Source organism: Mytilus edulis, chromosome 12, assembly GCF_963676685.1.
Source record: "Mytilus edulis chromosome 12, xbMytEdul2.2, whole genome shotgun sequence".
Classification (NCBI taxonomy): Eukaryota; Metazoa; Mollusca; class Bivalvia; order Mytilida; family Mytilidae; genus Mytilus; species Mytilus edulis.
This window is the reverse complement of record NC_092355.1, coordinates 10,223,894-10,243,367: the sequence shown is the minus strand read 5'-3', so window position 1 is coordinate 10,243,367 and position 19,474 is coordinate 10,223,894. Positions and strand designations below refer to the sequence as shown.

The 19,474-nt window shown below is 31.7% G+C and overlaps 1 protein-coding gene across 8 annotated transcripts in view; it reads right to left on the bottom strand.

The window, feature by feature from the left end:
• The window catches only part of LOC139497102 (transmembrane and coiled-coil domains protein 1-like), a 66,512-nt gene extending 49,821 nt beyond the window's left edge, over positions 1-16,691 (bottom strand). For 5 of the 8 annotated variants that reach the window (XM_071285159.1, XM_071285160.1, XM_071285167.1 and 2 more), the window contains exons 1-2: positions 16,554-16,678; positions 4,558-4,635 (exon numbers count right to left, since the gene is read on the bottom strand). Coding sequence is in view for 1 of the 8 variants with exons in the window: in XM_071285158.1 (XP_071141259.1) it covers positions 4,558-4,635; positions 10,796-10,865 (148 nt within the window). In the remaining 7 variants the exon portion in view is untranslated. Of the gene's footprint in view, positions 1-4,557; positions 4,636-10,795; positions 12,292-12,376 lie in introns of all 8 variants that reach the window. The other 3 variants (XM_071285158.1, XM_071285169.1, XM_071285163.1) reach the window with 3 other exon arrangements.
• Positions 16,692-19,474: the final 2,783 nt, after the last annotated feature.

The following is a 19,474-nucleotide window of genomic DNA, read 5'->3' as shown; positions in this document are numbered from 1 at the left end:
TGTGACCTACGACAATCTCTCTTATTAACCACCCAGGAATGAAGGATATATGTATCCTAGGTTTCAAGAAAACTTAAGTATATACCTCTCACATCCGTAATACATCTGACTGTATGTACTCTAGAGCAGTAATCTAATAAGAGCCTTATTAACCCATTTCTGAGAGAGAAAAACATGTATGACCTTATTGCACTAAGAACTTTTATCACATGTACTTACTTTGCTCATGAATCTTTAATGCACTGTGCATGAATAAGGTGTAAATCAAGGTCAAAACAATAAAGTATATATAATAAAGTGTTTATCATGTTAATCAATAGATTTAATGTATATAATGCTTCAATTCTCCCAAATGGACAATCAAATTCTCCCTAGGAGATATAACATTTAACCCTTTCAAATGAAATGGTAATCAATCTCTTGACTTCCTTGTTGATGTTTTGACAATCTTACATGGCTAAATTAAATGGACCACAGAAAGAAAAATATTTCTAATTAAATGGACCAAAGAAAAACAAGCTATTTCTAATTAAATATATGGACTAAAGAAAAAACAAGACATTTCTAATTAAATATATGGCCTACAGAAAAACAAGTTATCTTTAATTAAATGGCATGAAGTTAATTGGTAGAAAACAGTGTCCATCATACAAAAAAACTTCCATTAGCTTCTAACATTTTGTCTAAGAACTACTTTCATTTTGCAGTCAATGAGAAATGTTTAATGTAAAAATTAAATAAAGCATAATATGTGATTGAAAATAGCTTTGAACTTCAAATACTGTTAATTTAGAAACTATTGTGAGTTTTTTTTTTACTTTGTATTAATTTTGCCAATAATGCAACTGGGTGAATATCGCAATAATAACAATTCAAATTCTGAAATCCATATTTCTGAAATCCAACACATATATCAATATGCATTTTTTTCTGTATTCACAATTAGCATTCTCATATCTAAAAATAAAATCTACATTGGCTATTTCACGTTGAAGGTCTGGCCATAACTATAAGATGCAGAACAACGATAAAGATATTTTTGCATTGCTTTTAATTTTCATCATGTGTTCGTATGGATACACCTTTTTCCTTTATTTCAGGCACCTACATGGCCAAATGGTCTGAATTATGAGTGTGTCCATCTACGGCCATCACTATATATATATATAGCTAGCCTTACAACACTGAGGTTGTAGCTTCAAACCTGATAGACAAAGATTTATATAGTAAGTCTTACTACCGTATATAAATCCTTGTTTGAGGCAAGGTGTGTTTGACTTCAATCCTAATCATGCCAGTTTTTTCATGTTTTGCTACCCAAGGTTTTCTCTCCAGCTTCCCCAACTGCTGCAGTTATATGGTTATATACCAAAAGCTTTATAACTGTGCTAAAAACAGTAACAGTGTTAACAAAACACCATTATAAATCAATCAACCTTTCTTTCATTGTATTTAATCTGTCTGTTACATGCTGTCCACTAGAATGGTTTTTCCTATAAGAGTATTACAGTTTAAAGCTTTGCAGCTTTCTATATATATGCGTCTGTGATTTAAGGATTTTATCTGCCAATGACGTCAGCACTGCTCTTATTTCTTTATACAGACCAAAACACATCTATGTGTATATACTGCTAATTTGGAATTGATCATGAACAAGAATACTAGCTATAATAGATCCTTTTTATAAGACTTTTACAGGCTGTCATCTACAGATGCTATTTTAAGCACCACTTTTGGGCTATTTCGTGGCGTTCAGTTTTTATAGGTTGAGGAAGACATAGTGCCTGGTGAAAACCACTGACCTTGGATAGGTAAACTGACAATCCTAGTCAATTAAGATTGGAGTCGAGGGCACCAGAAATCAACACTGAAGGCCAATGGATAGGTAAACTGACAATCCTAGTCAATTAAGATTGGAGTCGAGGGCACCAGAAATCAACACTGAAGGCCAATGGATAGGTAAACTGACAATCCTAGTCAATTAAGATTGGAGTCGAGGGCACCAGAAATCAACACTGAAGGAAAATGAAAACAAAATTATTATCTTTTTTTACTCTTGGCTGTAAATCCTTCCAATCAAAATACACATACAATATAACTTTTAGTTTAATAAATTCTTCAAAAAATGCTGAAAAAAGGTGAAGGACACCCAGTTTCTTCCTAATTTTTTTCTGTCTATTGACATGATTGACGTGTACATTATTACATTACAAAAACAATTTTTACTTCATCGTCAACATTAACCTACTATCATTTTCAGGTAAATTGAAACACATTTTCTCAATGACAATGTTTTGAAATCACTAGACCATAATGTTTACAATATAAACTAGCTTCATTGAGGTAATATCATTTTAACACCTACAGACACCCTATAAAGAAACTATGAAAGTAAACAGCCTGCAGACATTGTCAAAGATTTCCTAATGACAAACTGATGTTAAGTAATTGTGCTAATGGAATTCTTTTTAAAACTCAAATCTAATGAGGGTGTAATATAAAATTTAAAATGGTCAACAAATTAACCAGTATCTATTTATGTGAATGAATGCAGACTTTTGCACAAACATGAAATCAAATATTCTGTTTTTTAACGTTTTCGTTAAAATTGGCACACACGAAAAATAAATGAATACACAGTAACGTTCTTCAACTCTTTAAGGTCTTCAGTCATTTTAAGAGTTTCAAAGGACTGTTGGAAAACACAGGAGAAATACAGGATTGTTTCAGTCAAAAAAATTATGGTAACCAAAAAATATATTAGAAGTTAGACTTCTCTAATTTGTGTCTATTTTTAGACAGAACCTAATTTGCATAATTCAATAAAATTAGCTAAAATTCCTTCAAATATCTAGGTAACGTGAAAAGTACTTTAAAAGTCACCATTATACATGTATTATTGGGTTTCTCTGGAAATATATATAAAAGGTCATAAATTATGCATTTATAAAGCGTTTTCTTTCTTTTTGCAAACTTATAGGGTGCTCTCTTAAATGCCTTATTTTGAATATATACGCTGTTATCTCACTGACATCAATCTCCTCTTACTTTTGTCAACAATATATATTTATTTTTTTAAATTCTTTAAAAAATCCCCCGTAAACAACTTTGACATCACTCAAGTTACTTACAAAACAACTATGTTCTATTAACATTCCATTTATATGGTAATTTAACCGATATAAACAACATTATACGATAGACCAAGTTTTTGTCTTACCATTCTTACCAATGGTTTAGATTTCATTATGGATGTCAAATCAGGAATGTAGAATAACATATCTTCAGGGCAAAGATTGAGAAAGTTTATAAAAATTAAAATATTTGTTAAAATAAAATAAATGTAAGTAAATGGAGAATACAGATGGTGCCCCCTCTTGCATATGAAGTAATAAAGGGATAAAACTCAGAACTGTAAAAGTGACACTTCCCAAATTTGGACTTGATCTGAAATTTGTGGTAAAAAGCATTGTGAAAAAGTTTTACAACATTTGGTTAAGGCAAACTTAAGTTAAGTGAAAGAATGGAAATTAAAAATTCAGCAATTTTTTTCATTTGTAAATGGGCATTACTCTAGAACGATACAGTGACGCCACTGTGTTTTGTGGTAATGACTTAAATAAGTATTGTGTATATAAGTTGTATAACATTTGGTTAAGAGAAATGAAACCAAACATACAGATATAAAGATGCATGGCACAAAGACTTAGGTACAGAGGGATTTACAGAAGGACAGTGTAAAACTAAATGCCCCCTCCACTCCAGCAGGGAGCCCTAGGTACAGAGGGATTTACAGAGGAACAGTGTAAAACTAAATGCCCCCTCCACTCCAGCAGGGAGCCCTAGGTACAGAGGGATTTACAGAAGGACAGTGTAAAACTAAATGCCCCCTCCACTCCAGCAGGGAGCCCTAGGTACAGAGGGATTTACAGAGGAACAGTGTAAAACTAAATGCCCCCTCCACTCCAGCAGGGAGCCCTAGGTACACAGGGATTTACAGAAGGACAGTGTAAAACTAAATGCCCCCTCCACTACAGCAGGGAGCCCCAAGTACAGAGGGATTTACAGAGGAACAGTGTAAAACTAAATGCCCCCTCCACTCCAGCAGGGAGCATAAAAAAAAGAGGACATATATGGTATGATTGCCAATGAGAAAACTATCAATGAACCTGGTATATTTCTCATGTATATTAAAAGTACAACTTTTCTTTTTCATAAAAACAAGTCACAACATTGCAGTGTGCATGATGTGTGGGAGTCATTTCTTCATCAAATAACTAAAGATCAATCATTATGTTAAATGTAGGATATATTCTGATATAAAATGACACATTTTTTCTAACACATTCTGTTGTATTTCATTTTGATAAACAGAAAATCTCCTTTTAAACATTTTTTCAGGTGGACTATAGCTATAAAGAGGATTATTCAAGATTTGTAAGACTTTAAACATGGTTTGGTTTTAAGGTTTTATATGTTCCCAATTCTGGTCTTAGCCTACTTCATGGGGACCAGTTTATATTGGTGGATAAAGCTTACTTTATAAAAGTACATTACCTAATCTATTGTGATGGTGAGGACTTGACCTTGATCTGACCTTTAAACTCTGTGATCTGTTAAGGTTCTGATTATGATCTGTAAAAGAAAACAACATCAAAATTTGAAATATATACTTTGATTCTATACAACTGTCATGTTTAAACCCTGTCAATATATAATACAAATGTATTTTGTTAATTATTAGGCAACCAAACAACACAAAAGGGGAAAATAGGTTTAACAAGAATGTGTCTACAGTGACAGACAGAAGAACGGACAGACACACAGACCAGAAAACATAATGCTCATATCGTAGGTGGGGTTTAAAAAGTTAGAAAAATGAAGAAATGTAGGTGCCCTCCCAATCCAGACCCCAAGTAAATAAATTAATTTTAAAACAGATCAGGCTTCAATATGTCATTCAGTTCTGTTTATTAGATGTTGATTGCATTGCAATGTCTGCATTTCAAGTTTAACATCATAAAGGATGACAACCTCATTTGAAATCAATGAAAGCAATGTGACAAAACTAAATAGAAACTATTGACCAAAAGTCCATTCATCTCTTGTTTGTAATTGTTTTTCAATTTTGTTCATCAAATTTGGGATTAGAATATTTGTTTAAGAAAAAAAATTATACCCCCCCCTCCCCCGCCCCCTTGTTGAAGTTAAATGGTCATTTCCATATAAATCAGAGAATAGAAATGTGCTCCGGACTAACCCTAACATTTGCTAAAAGGTAATATTTAACCAATCGTTAAACAACAAAAAAATACTTTTTTAAAATTTTTGAATCGAAGAGCATTTGTACGAAGACCAGGAAGTCGGCTAATTCATTTAATTTAGAGGTTAATGTTCTCTGTAAACATTTATTTATTTAATTACAATGTGACACTTTAACATGGTATATTGACACAGATATTTAAACACCAAGTGTTTATCAGCTCTATTAACAATACACAAATATTCTTTAATCTTTTGTGAACACTTATAATGCCCTTACTAATGTCCTAATTCAATACACTAAATACCAATAGAGATCAAAAAGGGATTAACTATCTAATTAAATATACAAAATGTACAAGATATGTTCTTAAATATATGTACAACAAATATAAACTATCTACTCATAACTATCGAATTAAATATACAAAATGTACAAGATATGTTCTTAATTATATAAACAATAAATATAAACCCTCTACTCAAATAAATATATCCTTGTTTTCTAAATTCCAATAGGGAACATATCTTTTATAATTTTTTCATCTTTTCAATGTTTTAAGAAAGAATGGCAGCCATGTAGTTTAGAGGAATAATAAACAACTGAAGAAGGCCAATGGCCGAAACGTCTTGAACAATTGGTTTATTTATACAATTACAAATATATATACACAAACTGTTGACACAGATCTTTGTCTGGACTGTATATAAATGTGATGGGCTAGGTATATGTACTGCATACCAAATATCCCATTCTTATAATAAACTGCATACCAAATATCCCATTTTTATAATTTAACTGCATACCAAATATCCCATTATAAGATTTAACTGCATACCAAATATCCCATTATAAGATTTAACTGCATACCAAATATCCCATTCTTATATATATTTAACTGCATACCAAATATCCCATTCTTTTAATAAACTGCATAACAAATATCTATACCACTATTTTACATATAATTAGTGGTTCCCCTTAAACTGACCTAATCAAAAGATATCTTAATGAAGATTGTGTAATGTGGTTCCCAATTGGCCGCCAAGTAATTTATACAGAGGAAAGGATATTTTTAAAACAAAAAGATGACGAAAGATGACAAGAATCAATAATACTTTACTCAAATTAAAAAATCTTTTTTTTTCTATTTATTAATTTTTCTATTACCAGTACTTAAAATGCTATGTCCTTATCCTGTATAAAAATTCATTAATCGAGAATGAAAATGGGGAATATATATGTCAAAGAGACAACAACTGAACCAAAGAGCAGTCATGTTTGTAACTCAGTTGGTATAGAATTCAATAAGTATAATACAAGTTAAAAAAACTAGACCTAGATACTCTCTGCTAACTCTAGGCAACATACAAACAAATACAAAAATTTAATTAACCTGTTATAATACATGTAATACCACAATTTCAAGGTCTCACTAGTAACACTTAAATTTAATTAATCTTGATACATAACACCACAACTTCAAGGTCTGTCTCGTAACACTTAAGTTCAACTCAATCAATTATTATTTTCCTAAATTAGAAAACACATTTAATTAGCTTTTCAAATTTTTATACTGTTACGTAATTCTACCAAACATGAATCTGGTTTTTCCATTCAATTATTGAACAATGAAATACTGTTAGGGACGACATCAAAAGTTCAATGTAGGATAAAAAACTTAATTCACATAGTTTTTTCACTGACCCCCCTACTTCCCTCTTAACTTAATTTGGGAAAAATTGATTTACCAATAGGGATATGTGTAAAAATCGATTTTAGATTAACAAAACTTTCAGAATTTTAACCCCCCCACCCCCAAACTATTTGATTTAAGTTTTGTATCCTACATCGATCTTATGATGTCGTCCCTTATATTTGTTCAAATTTGTTTTTTACTGATCTATCGTCTCAGTCTTATTACATGTAAGGTTTTAATCAATATTTGTATATATCATGTCTCATAACCATATCAAGGTTGACCTCTAGGAGTCTTAAAAGGGATTGTTTGGGACAGACAAAAGGAAAAGACAAAAGAAATAATGCTACAATTACAGTTTTACTAAATGGTAAACAACTGCGACCTAGACAGTCTGCACCAAAAACTTTTTCAAATACTAGTCCAAAGACCAATATTCTGACATTTTTCTTTATTTGGCCAAACAAAGTTTTGCAAAAACTTACTAGTCTGAATGAAATTTTACTAGTCTGGGGCATCAGACTAGTGGCTAACGGTGCAGACTGCCTAGAAGTTTTACAATCTCATCTAGGAGTCTACTTCAGTATTTCGAGGAAGAGAAAGAAAAGCTCTTAATCAATACAGGACAGTCAAACATTTGGATGCTCAGTCAAGACACACAAACCAGAAACATATTACTTCCCTTTGTAAATTTTACGGACGTCATCACGAGTTGGAAATTGAATATTTGTTTCACGATGATAGAGGATATATGTTCCTCAGCAATGTCGTAACTAAAATCAAGTTCCCTTTTCACCCATGTGACCTACAAATTAGACTTACATTGTATTACCAGGTTTGTAATAACATGAGCAATACAACGGGTACAACATGTAGAGTAGGATCTGCTTACCTTTCATGAGCAATACAACGGGTACCACATGTGGAGTAGGATCTGCTTACCTTTCATGAGCAATACAACGGGTACCACATGTAGAGTAGGATCTGCTTACCTTTCATGAGCAATACAACGGGTACCACATGTAGAGTAGGATCTGCTTACCTTTCATGAGCAATACAACGGGTACCACATGTAGAGTAGGATCTGCTTACCTTTCATGAGCAATACAACAGGTACCACATGTGGAGTAGGATCTGCTTACCTTTCATGAGCAATACAACGGGTACCACATGTAGAGTAGGATCTGCTTACCTTTCATGAGCAATACAACGGGTACAACATGTGGAGTAGGATCTGCTTACCTTTCATGAGCAATACAACGGGTACCACATGTAGAGTAGGATCTGCTTACCTAACATGAGCAATACAACGGGTACCACATGTGGAGTAGGATCTGCTTACCTAACATGAGCAATACAACGGGTACAACATGTGGAGTAGGATCTACTTACCTTTCATGAGCAATACAACGGGTACAACATGTGGAGTAGGATCTGCTTACCTTTCATGAGCAATACAACGGGTACCACATGTGGAGTAGGATCTACTTACCTTTCATGAGCAATACAACGGGTACAACATGTGGAGTAAGATCTGCTAACCTTTCATGAGCAATACAACGGGTACCACATGTAGAGTAGGATCTGCTTACCTTTCATGAGCAATACAACGGGTACAACATGTGGAGTAGGATCTGCTTACCTTTCATGACCAATACAACAGGTACCACATGTGGAGTAGGATCTGCTTACCTTTCATGAGCACCTGTGATCATTTTTTACTTTATCCCTATTGCAGGTTGGGTATTATAAACTTTGATCATCCATACAAAGAAAAGTGTTTCAACTTTTCAGTTATATTTTTTTTGTAAACATTTAGGCTTTATTACAAGGTTGGGATTGGGTTAAATGAACAGAGCAAAATAGTATAAAAATCAAAGAATACAGAGATTAATACCCCAATCTAGACTTGGATGGAGAGTTGTCTTATTGGCACTCATACCACATCTTCTTCCTATATCTATCTTATATCCAATGTTAAGGGGTCCCAAAATGTAATGACCTTGATTAGAATTATCATTCTTGTTCATCATATTCAAAACAAATCAATGTGAGGTAATACTGGTTCCCTCGTAACCATGCAGACTTCCTCAAATATTTAAAAGTCAGTATATCTTTATATTAACTCATAACAAATATGTCAAAAGTACAAAAAAGAAGTTCAAAGTAAAATGAAATCTTTTGACCTACCTATAGTTAGTTCAATTTACGGTCAATGTGAAAAATTATATAATTCATAACGATTACAAGTAATTATTGCATTTAAATACCATGCATTGTTAGTCTAAATTCAAACTGACATACTTAAACAATTCTTTGTTTGAAATTCAATGCAAGATATATAAACAAAAGACTTAATACTACACAGTAAATCATCAAGTTTAATCCTTACTTTGGCAAAAGTTTCAAAAATATTTTACAAATGTTTGTTCGTACTATGCAAACATATTTTTATAAAAAGCATCATCTTTTTTTATTGCAGTATTTGTATATGAAAAAAGTACATGTATAGGAACCAAATATAGTCAAATATGAGGCCTTATAGAACTCATTGTAACTATTTCTTATAACTATTAAGTCCATCGTACTAGACAATGGTCTTAACCTCATTATATCTGTTCTCATTATTTCAATTTTAATGTTTAAAGAATCAATATACAATACATGCATTGTCTAAATTCAGGGATCAATTAATGTGATACACAGTCAGATATAAATGTGATACACGGTCAGATCTTAATGTGATACACGGTCAGATATTAATGTGATACACGGTCAGATAGTAATGGGATACACGGTCAGATATTAATGGGATACACAGTCAGATATTAATGTGATACACGGTCAGATCTTAATGTGATACATGGTCAGATATTAATGTGATACAGGGTCAGATACTAATGGGATACACGGTCAGATATTAATGTGATACACAGTCAGATATTAATGTGAGACACGGTCAGATCTTAATGTGATACACGGTCAGATATTAATGTGATACACGGTCAGATATTAATGCGATACACGGTCAGATATTAATGTGGTACACGGTCAGATCTTTAATGTGGTACACGGTCAGATCTTTAATGTGGTACACGGTCAGATCTTTAGTCATCAAATAAAGGTTCATTGATCAACATGCTGAAGTTGAACACGTGAACACGGTCTTCATTAATGTTCAAATTAGACATTGCTAGAATGTGGATTCAACTAGGATTAAATTATTGACTTGCAAGCAAATAATACATCAGCAATATAATTAAGCTTATTTAGACGAAATTTGACCAAACTGTGTGCTAATTTTATATTATTTCTTAGGTTTATCCTTTTATTTTAAATCCAAAGTGTCTGAAACAAATCAGTTTGGATATTTTACATAAATAGTTACTGGATGTCTCAACTTAGTACTCATCTCTACCATGAAAGGATAAAGCTGCACTAATCGTCTTTATGTATATATGTTCAGTCAAGAGATCACAAAAGAATATAGATCAAATGATAGTTAAGATTACCCACAAACGTTAAACTTGATTCATAATGCTCAATCCACAAAAATGGATACCTAGAAAGAAAATACCAAAACCATTTGTAAAACAGTTACTTTTTCCCCACAATTAAATCTATTAAAAAATTATATACTACACCTACTACAGAATCAAAATTCTGTAATATGTAAATGGTCTGTAACATTTCTCAAATTTGAATGGAACACCTAGTGAGTAATTATTTTATAATTTATGTTAAGAATGCAACAATATCTAAAAAAAAAAAAAAAAAATTAATTTTTAAGATTACTGGTAAGTGAAAAAATTAGATAAAATATCAACAATTACCTGTACTAAGAATTAGATCCTGATTTTCCATATAAGGTTCTTTTTCTATTCTCATCACTGTGCCGAGCATGTTGACTAACACACCAGACAGAATGTTAGGTTTTACGTGTATTGATTTGATCTTTCTCAGCTGATTCCAAATGCAATATTAAGCAATCCACGTGCTGACAAATGGCTTAAGCCTAATATAGCCTACACCCTCAAATTTTATTGTAAAGTGCCGATTATGGGCAAACTCAATTGTTTGTCTATATTGCTAATTGTAAATCTGGCAGAAATAATTACGAATCTCAGAATGAAATTTACAAGTCTGAGTCCATTAAATGTTTTTATAGATGTTGCTAAACTTGATCATTGAAATTAGAATAAATATTGCAAAAAAACAGAATCAAAGTGTTATTTAATGTTTGACAAAATATTGAAATATTCCGCTACATTTGTAAATGCGTTAAAAATCCAGAATTGATCACTTTTCAGTATACAAATTTATCCAAAATTGATCACAAACTTGTAATATAATTCTATAGGCTTCTCCAAAATGTCTCACTAAATCTCTTTAAAATCCACTTTTTATCAAAACAGAAATCAATTAAATTTCAAGAAATATCGTCAATCGAAATTTTCCTTTCTTTTCAACTAATTATTTCTTTAATTGCCTAAATGTCAAATTATCCAATATTTTCAGTGAAGAAAGTGCATTGACCGTAAGTTCATTAATGGCAATGTTCGATCATTCACTTGTACATATCCTTTTCTTTCTTTGCATTTGAATTGAATATTAATTCTTCACTAGCATAATGAATTTTGTCAACTGCTCTAATATATTGTCACCAGTTTATATTTACAATCCTGTTGACATTTCTATTATTAGATTCATTGCAATCGGGTAATTCCTTACTTGTGTGTACCCGATATATCAAAATAAAATAAATATAATATCAAATCTAGTAAAATCCACTAAATTAAATTTCTGAAGTGAAATGTCAATGTTGCTTGTTACTTCCATATGAAAAATGAATACTTTACTTCTACATTTCTATACCAATTTCTTGATCTATCAGAGGCACTTGAATATATTTATATCTAAATAAACATACATGTAGCACATCTAGCATGTATATAATTTTCAATCCATAGGCAAGTGTCTTAAACTTATGTCATTAAAAACAGGATAAATTACTGTTTTAATAATAATTGACAATGTTCATGATGTTATTATAACATAGATTTCCGTAGGCTATTAATACCACTTATGAAACACTACATTATCGGAAGATATTCCTTTTTCACATTTCCTTATCACATATAACATATGACCAGGATATAGGTATTTAAATTTTTAAAGAAACCAGAAAATCCAAAGTTGTCAACAATATACACAGGGTAGTCAATGAAATGATGATCTATTTATAGACCTTGTACAATGATTGGTGTTCTCAATCTGGTCCGATACTCTGGCCTTTAAATATCCTACTTCTGGTAAAGAAAAGATTAACCTGTATATAAATTCCCTACTTAAAAAAAATATACTTTTAATATCTTATTTCTTGCTACATGTATATATGTAATGAAAAGATTAACCTGTATTTAAATTCACTTCAAAAAAAAATATTTATCTAAAGATCATTTAATTTACAATTATATTTATAACTAAGACACAATAAACTTTCTAATTTTTAATGTTGATTTTAATTTTATTGATTTAATATTCTAATATTTAATTAACATACATGTACTTTCATGTGACTTTTAATATTACATGTTTAATCCTGTAATTAACAAATGGTCAAATTAACAAATACAAGGAATACACCAGGGTGTGTTTTGATTGGTCATCAGAAATTAGCAGTAATAGAATTTTGATACAAGATAAAAAATAATATTAACTTCCAAATTTGGCTAAATAAAAAACAGATTACATTTTTTCCTTAAAAAAAAGGTATGCTGTACTGTACGGTGTATATTGAGATGCAGTGACAATGTGTTGAAGGCCCAACGGATGTCTAAAATTGCTTTCAGTCATTTCTTTTGAACTTTGGTGGATATCTTTTTTTTAATTTTAACTATAGATGGAATGCTGGTAAAAGATGTGTTGGCTAGCATTATTATGTCATAACACCTTACTTTAGAATTTTAAGTTTGAGGTCTGTCTGATTCGTTTTTAATTTACATGTAACAGTGGACTCTGCGGTGTAATGTTAACGCTGACGGCTGAAGCATAATGGTCACCCTGAAAACGATAGACTGTGCTGAAGTTTTGGCATGACAATTTTTTATTCCATGTTAATTCAAAAACAAAAGATTGATATGCCGGCTAAAGAATAAGATTTTGTAGAAGATGTAAAGGAAAAGCAAAGTTAAGAACAATTCAAGTCCCAAACATTTTTTGCGTTGTCCATGGATGAGGAGGTTACAAAAAATATGGAAACAAAGCAGCTAAAAGATGATCCTGATCTGCAAACCAGTGTTTTGCAGTATGCTGCAACAATTTGTACAACTAGTAAAATGTCTCGATCTTAATCTTGACTTTCTACAACCTGTCTTCAAGTATGTTTCACTTGATTTTTGTCCAAACTTTAATTAAGCTACATGTATCAACAAGAAAACGTCACAATGTAAACATTGCCTGTCCAAAGTGGGTTTGAATACCATCATGGTTCTGAGTCCTATATCATGTTTATATAATATATTATGGATAATTTTTTTATAAAACTTATAGCGTGCAAAATATAAATGGTTTCATATCAGTATAGGTTAACCATGAATTCAAGTACTCTATGTAAAACAAATGTTTGAAAGCATTACCTGGTTCATGTATGCAGATTTCAGAATATGTCAAATGTATGTCTTGTCTTCTTTTATCTTTTATTGTGGTTAATACATATAAATGAAAGAATTTCTTTAATTTTTTAACAAATTGACATTGTTGCTGTATATCATAATATACATTAATTAATAATTAATTTTCTCATTCAAATTGTTTTACATTTTTGTACCTTTGTCATTTCAGGGTCTTGTCGATATGTTTTGCTAATTTTAAAAGACCTAATGGCGACCTATAGAACTTTTAAGATACTGAGTTTATCTTCAGTTGGTCTGTATTGGAGAAAAGTCTCATACTCACATCTTCCTACTTTTATATTACTACAAAGTTATTTAATTTGCATATAATTAATGTTATAAATTTGGTCTTTCAAGGGAGATAAATATAATGCATGATGTATTCCATCATGTATAATACGCAGTAAGGTATACATTGTAGTACACAGTCCCATTCCATCCCCTCAAAATCATGAAAAAAGTTAAGTTAACAAAAAAGTGGACAAAATAGTGGGGAAAAAATCCTTTGATGGGGACCTTTTAATCCATGTAATAAATCTTCATTTAAGTCTTTATAAAATTAATAAATGGGGAATGTGTCCATGGGTAAAAATTAATTACATCATTGATATTTTTACATCAGATATTAGAATCCTACTTTTCCATTTGTAAAGGAGCAGAACTCAAGATTGGTTGATGTGACACCACCAAAATTCAAACTTGATATGTGTTTTGTGGTAATAATCATTGTGTATAAGTTTAATAACACTTGAATCGGTTGAGGCAAAATAAAGCTAGATATATTTAAAACCAAAAATTCAGCATCTTTTTCATTTGTAAAGGGCCATAACTCTAGAACCTTAAATGTGACGCAGCAAGTTTCATACTTGATCTGTTTAATGGTAATAAGCATTTTAAATAAGTTTCATAACATTTGGTTGAAGCAAACTAAAGTTAAGAGAACAGTAACAAACTTTGGGACATATGTAAGGAAGGACGTACAGAAAGACACATGTAAAACTTAATGCCCTTATGCTAAGACGGGGAAATAAAAATAATACAAAACATTATTTGTTCATTTAAATTTTTTGTGTAATCATGGCAATTTTTTTTTTTTATTAAATAATGTATAAAGTCATAAAAAAAATGATAAACAATGAATGGTAGAGCTCTAGTCATGTAATTATCCTTTATTATTCTATAAAACTAAAAGTAATTTTTTTTATCAAAGATCCCTTTTAAAATCAACAAAGTCTAAGCATGTCCGACTTCAAGCTGATGCACTGTTCAATTAATATAAAAGAAACAAGAGAAACCGTAATCTACTGCTCACTGATGATACCCCCCCCGCCGCAAGTGGATAATATTAATAGTGTAAAAATATGCAAGTGTTCGGTAAACAGGAAGTAATCGAGTGATGACTCTGAAAACGCATCACACAGTATACATGTACATGTAGATAACTTATATAAACCTTGAAACCAAATTTCAGAAATCCTTGTATAGTAGTTCCGGGGAAAATTGTGACGAAAATTTTTAACTTCGCTATCATGTGTAAAATCATACAAGTGTTCGGTAAACAGGAAGTTGGCGAGTGATGAATCTGAAAACACATCACACAGTATAGCTGACTTACATGTATATCAAGCCTGAAACCAAATTTCAGAAATCCTTGTAGTGTAATTCCTGAGAAAAATGTGACGAAAAATATTCATGGGACGGACAGACTGACTGACTGACGGAAGGATGGAAGGACAGACAGAGTTAAAACAGTATACCCCCCTTTTTTTAAAGCCGGGGTGTAATAATTGGAATGTTATGGAACAAAAGAAAAAAGAGATCAAACATTAATCTAAATTAATAATAATTAATTAAAACTTCAAACTCTTTAATCTTATATAATCTTTTCATTGATGCATGATCATGTTGATTTTTTAGCCTGGGATTATTAATTTAACACAGGTCTGTCAAAAGTTGACATGATTATTTAATTGCTACACACTAATACTTAGTCCTTATTTACCCCTTTTGATTACTCATGCACACCTTATAATTTATCTGTATCTACAAAAATTGTGATGTGTACAATTAGCGAAAAATTAAATATATTAGATAACACAGAATGAAACAGGGAAGTTTTTAATGATCGATCGGCAAAAAATCAAGAATTTATAGGCAACATAAACAATGTGTGAAAACCGAACACTGCGTCTGTCTGAACATTTTCAAAACTGAGTGACTTACAATGGCTCTGTTTTGCTCTGGTTCACTTCCACTTGCGTGTGAGACAGGAAGATATTCCAGGCCACCTACACCCGTAGGACACAGAATATGTGTATTGTGTGAATCAAGCAGGGTTGAAACAGGAAAACACTTTCTAATTATGGAATGCTTATTATATGACGAGCTTCGTTACAATCTCTTTAAAGAATGCTCAAAACTTGACTTTCAAGATCTTGTTACAAATAGAAAACTTGGCTTTCAAGATCTTGATACAAATAGAAAACTTTGACATCATAATAGAAAATATCTGTTGCCACAATGGAAAACATGGAAAAGTGATTGTTGTATGACTTCAATAGATGAAGCAAGACAGATTCTCGTTTCAGTCAGGAATAGCGATAAAGTGTATTGTTTTCGCTCATGTACTTCACGAAAGCTTTGGTTGATCCGAGACTTTAACTTTGCCTTTAGCGTGCAATGGTTGCATTATGCATAGTTTATCTGTATTTTGGAAATTTCGACTGCAGTTTAACTTTAACCACACAGATCTTAGAGGTAGAAGAGATACGGTTTCGTAGATATATCTGTTACATGTACACACTTAAGAAAACTGATACAAAATTATATATCAACAGACAACACTGACAACAGATACACTCGCTATAAGGGGTAAAAGAAGAAGATTTTTTTCTTTCCACTTTACACATAAGCTTACCATTATCAATTGTTTAGTGATACTCTAAGTCGAAAATAGCTAGGCATTAAGCTGTTCTCCTTTAAGCATATATATTCTCCAGATAGAAATCTTCGGCCATGTCATTAAGTCATACAATCGGAAGTGGAAAAGGGGAAATAACCCTATACCTTAATATTTTAACTAGAGGCCCCCAGTATGTTAATTTACTTAACGGCCTGCTATAATACGAGGCTATATATCCGCTTACCGCCTTTTTTTATATACTATTATTAATGTTAATTTTAAGATTTTAAAGATAAGATTTTAGATTTTAATACCACGGTACCGGCAAATTATCCAATGCTTTTTTTTTTTTATTTCAATTGACTCAAACAGATTTTGTTTTTTAATTCGGAGTATTAACTTTTGAAACAATTATAAAAATGGTTTGAAGAAATTAAATGATTTTGCTATGAGCAGACAATTTGGTTCAATCTCGTCAAAATAAGCTAAAACATGAGTGGTGTATTATTTACTTGCCAGTCAATAATCCATATGCATGCACTCTTTCAATTTAAAGAAGATAGCTGTGATTGTGGGCCATCCATTACAGCGGAATGCGTTGAGTGTGTAGGAAAAGGTATTATCTTTTGTTAGCTTGCTTGTTAGCCTAACCGTGAATTCATTATTAGTTTAGGTATACTACCCTCTTTTCGGAGTAGCAGTCTAACATCACGGTACCCAAATTGATTATACAAATTGATTATCCAAATAGCACCGAGTACCCAAATTGCACCTAATTAGCAAAATAGCAGCGGAAATCTTCTAAGATTTCCTAGAGACTTAAACAATTCGTATTTTTATGATTTGATACTAATAGTCTATGCACGTCTTTCAACATCGGTAAACATATTTAGATATACACAAAACATTCACAGTATTTATCAACACTGAGATGAAGTATTTACTGAAAAAGCAAAATGTACGGAAACGTTTCCATGCGACGTCATCAAAACGTCATCTTTTTTAGAATTAGCAAATATATGTTACAAGTATCCATTTCTTTAAAAAAAAAAATGAAGAGTAAGCATGTACTAATATCCAAGTGTTCAAAATTTTTGAAGAAATTAAAACAAAAGCTCTGTTGTTCGACTTTTGACGATGCGAATTTAAGCATAGATGCAAATTTGGGTACTCATCATTACAGAATCATTGATGGTTTGGAGGTCAGTTCAGACCAATTTTTCTATCATTCCATATGGATTCAAAATTAAATTGGTGAAACAATATAGTAAATAAAGATACATCTACAAAATAAACACAGAATGAAAACTTTTGTATGAAGCATAAATAAACGTAGGTTAAACTAGATGTGTCAAAACGACACGAATGGCCCCGTTCCAAAAATTAAATTTGAAAAATATGCAAAATCTGCAATTTCAACAACACATGCGGACACAAACAAGATGGTAGTCTCAAATATACTAAATCTGCTCAAAATCTTAAGGCCTTAAAAAAAACATCATAACTGAGATTTTCAACAATTTCTCAAAGTCCAAAGCCCGTAATTTCGACAAAAATTAGTGAAGCGGAACGAAATTCAAATTTAATCTGTAACTAACATGGTTAACTCACATAACAAAAATCAGTCCAATATCTGAAAGCGTTTTAAAAAAAAGTCTGTATAACTGTGATTTTCAACAATTATCAAAGTCCAAAGCCCATAATTTCGACAAAAACTAGTGAAGCGGAACGAAACTCAAACTTGATCTGTTACTCATCATGGTTAACTCACATACCAAAAATCAGTCCAATATCTGAAAGCCTTTAGAATTTTTTTTCTGTATAACTGTGATTTCCGTCAACAATTTATCAAAGTCCAAAGCCCGTAATTTCGACAAAAATTAGTGAAGCGGAACGAAACTCAAACTTGATCTGTAACTCATCATCGTTAACTCACATACCAAAATCAGTCTAATATCTAAAGCCGTTTAGAAAAAAAAACGTATAATGGTTTGTTGCGGAATGACGGAATGACGGAAACGGAATTTCGGACAAGGGTAAAACTATATGTCCCCGACAACTTTGTTGCGGGGCCATCAAAACTGTCAAAATAGGTGCAATTTGGGTACCGCAAGTTAGTCCTATAGAAAGATAGAATTGTTATCTGTCGGACTAGTCTACTTTAAAGTTGGATAATTTACCTAAACTAATAATGACTTCACGGTTCAGCTAGCAAGCAACCTAACCAAAGAAAACACCCGTTTACCTACACACTCAAACACGGCCACCAATCCAACTAAGTCATACACAAATAATATGAAAACAAGTGCGTTAATCCGACTTCCGAGTATGCAATAGAAGTAATAAACTGTAGCAGGAACAATTCTGCTGGAGATTCGGGGATGCAGACCACAGCTTGTTCTGGTTTGTGAACTGAATTATACGGAGACGATGGATGCCAAATGTAAAAGCGTTATTAAATATCTAAGTAAATGAAAACCAAAAACAGTGAAAACAGTGAAAACATTATATAATTTAATCAGCAAAATACAACTTTTATCATGTTAAGCCAAATAGTAGAAATGGAGCATTCAATGACTTCTTACCCGTATTAAGAAGACATGTAGCAGATGCACTAATCCAAAGGCTGGTTGGAAAGCTTGGCTTTCCTTGGTTGGACTGAATGTCAGTCCTTATATATATAGAGGATTCAACATGATAATCTAAAACAACTTATATAAAATATTTTAAGTTTCTCGCAGAAGGTAATCAAAGTTTTTGCAACGATGCAAATATCAAACTTTACAACATAAATAAGTATCTTTAACCAATGAATTCAAATAGCAAAAGCTATGCAATTTAACAAATATGTACTGAATAAGCATCATGTAAATCTTTAAATAAAGAAATATGAAATAATAATGACATAATAATCCTAACTGCCACATTCCTCCCCT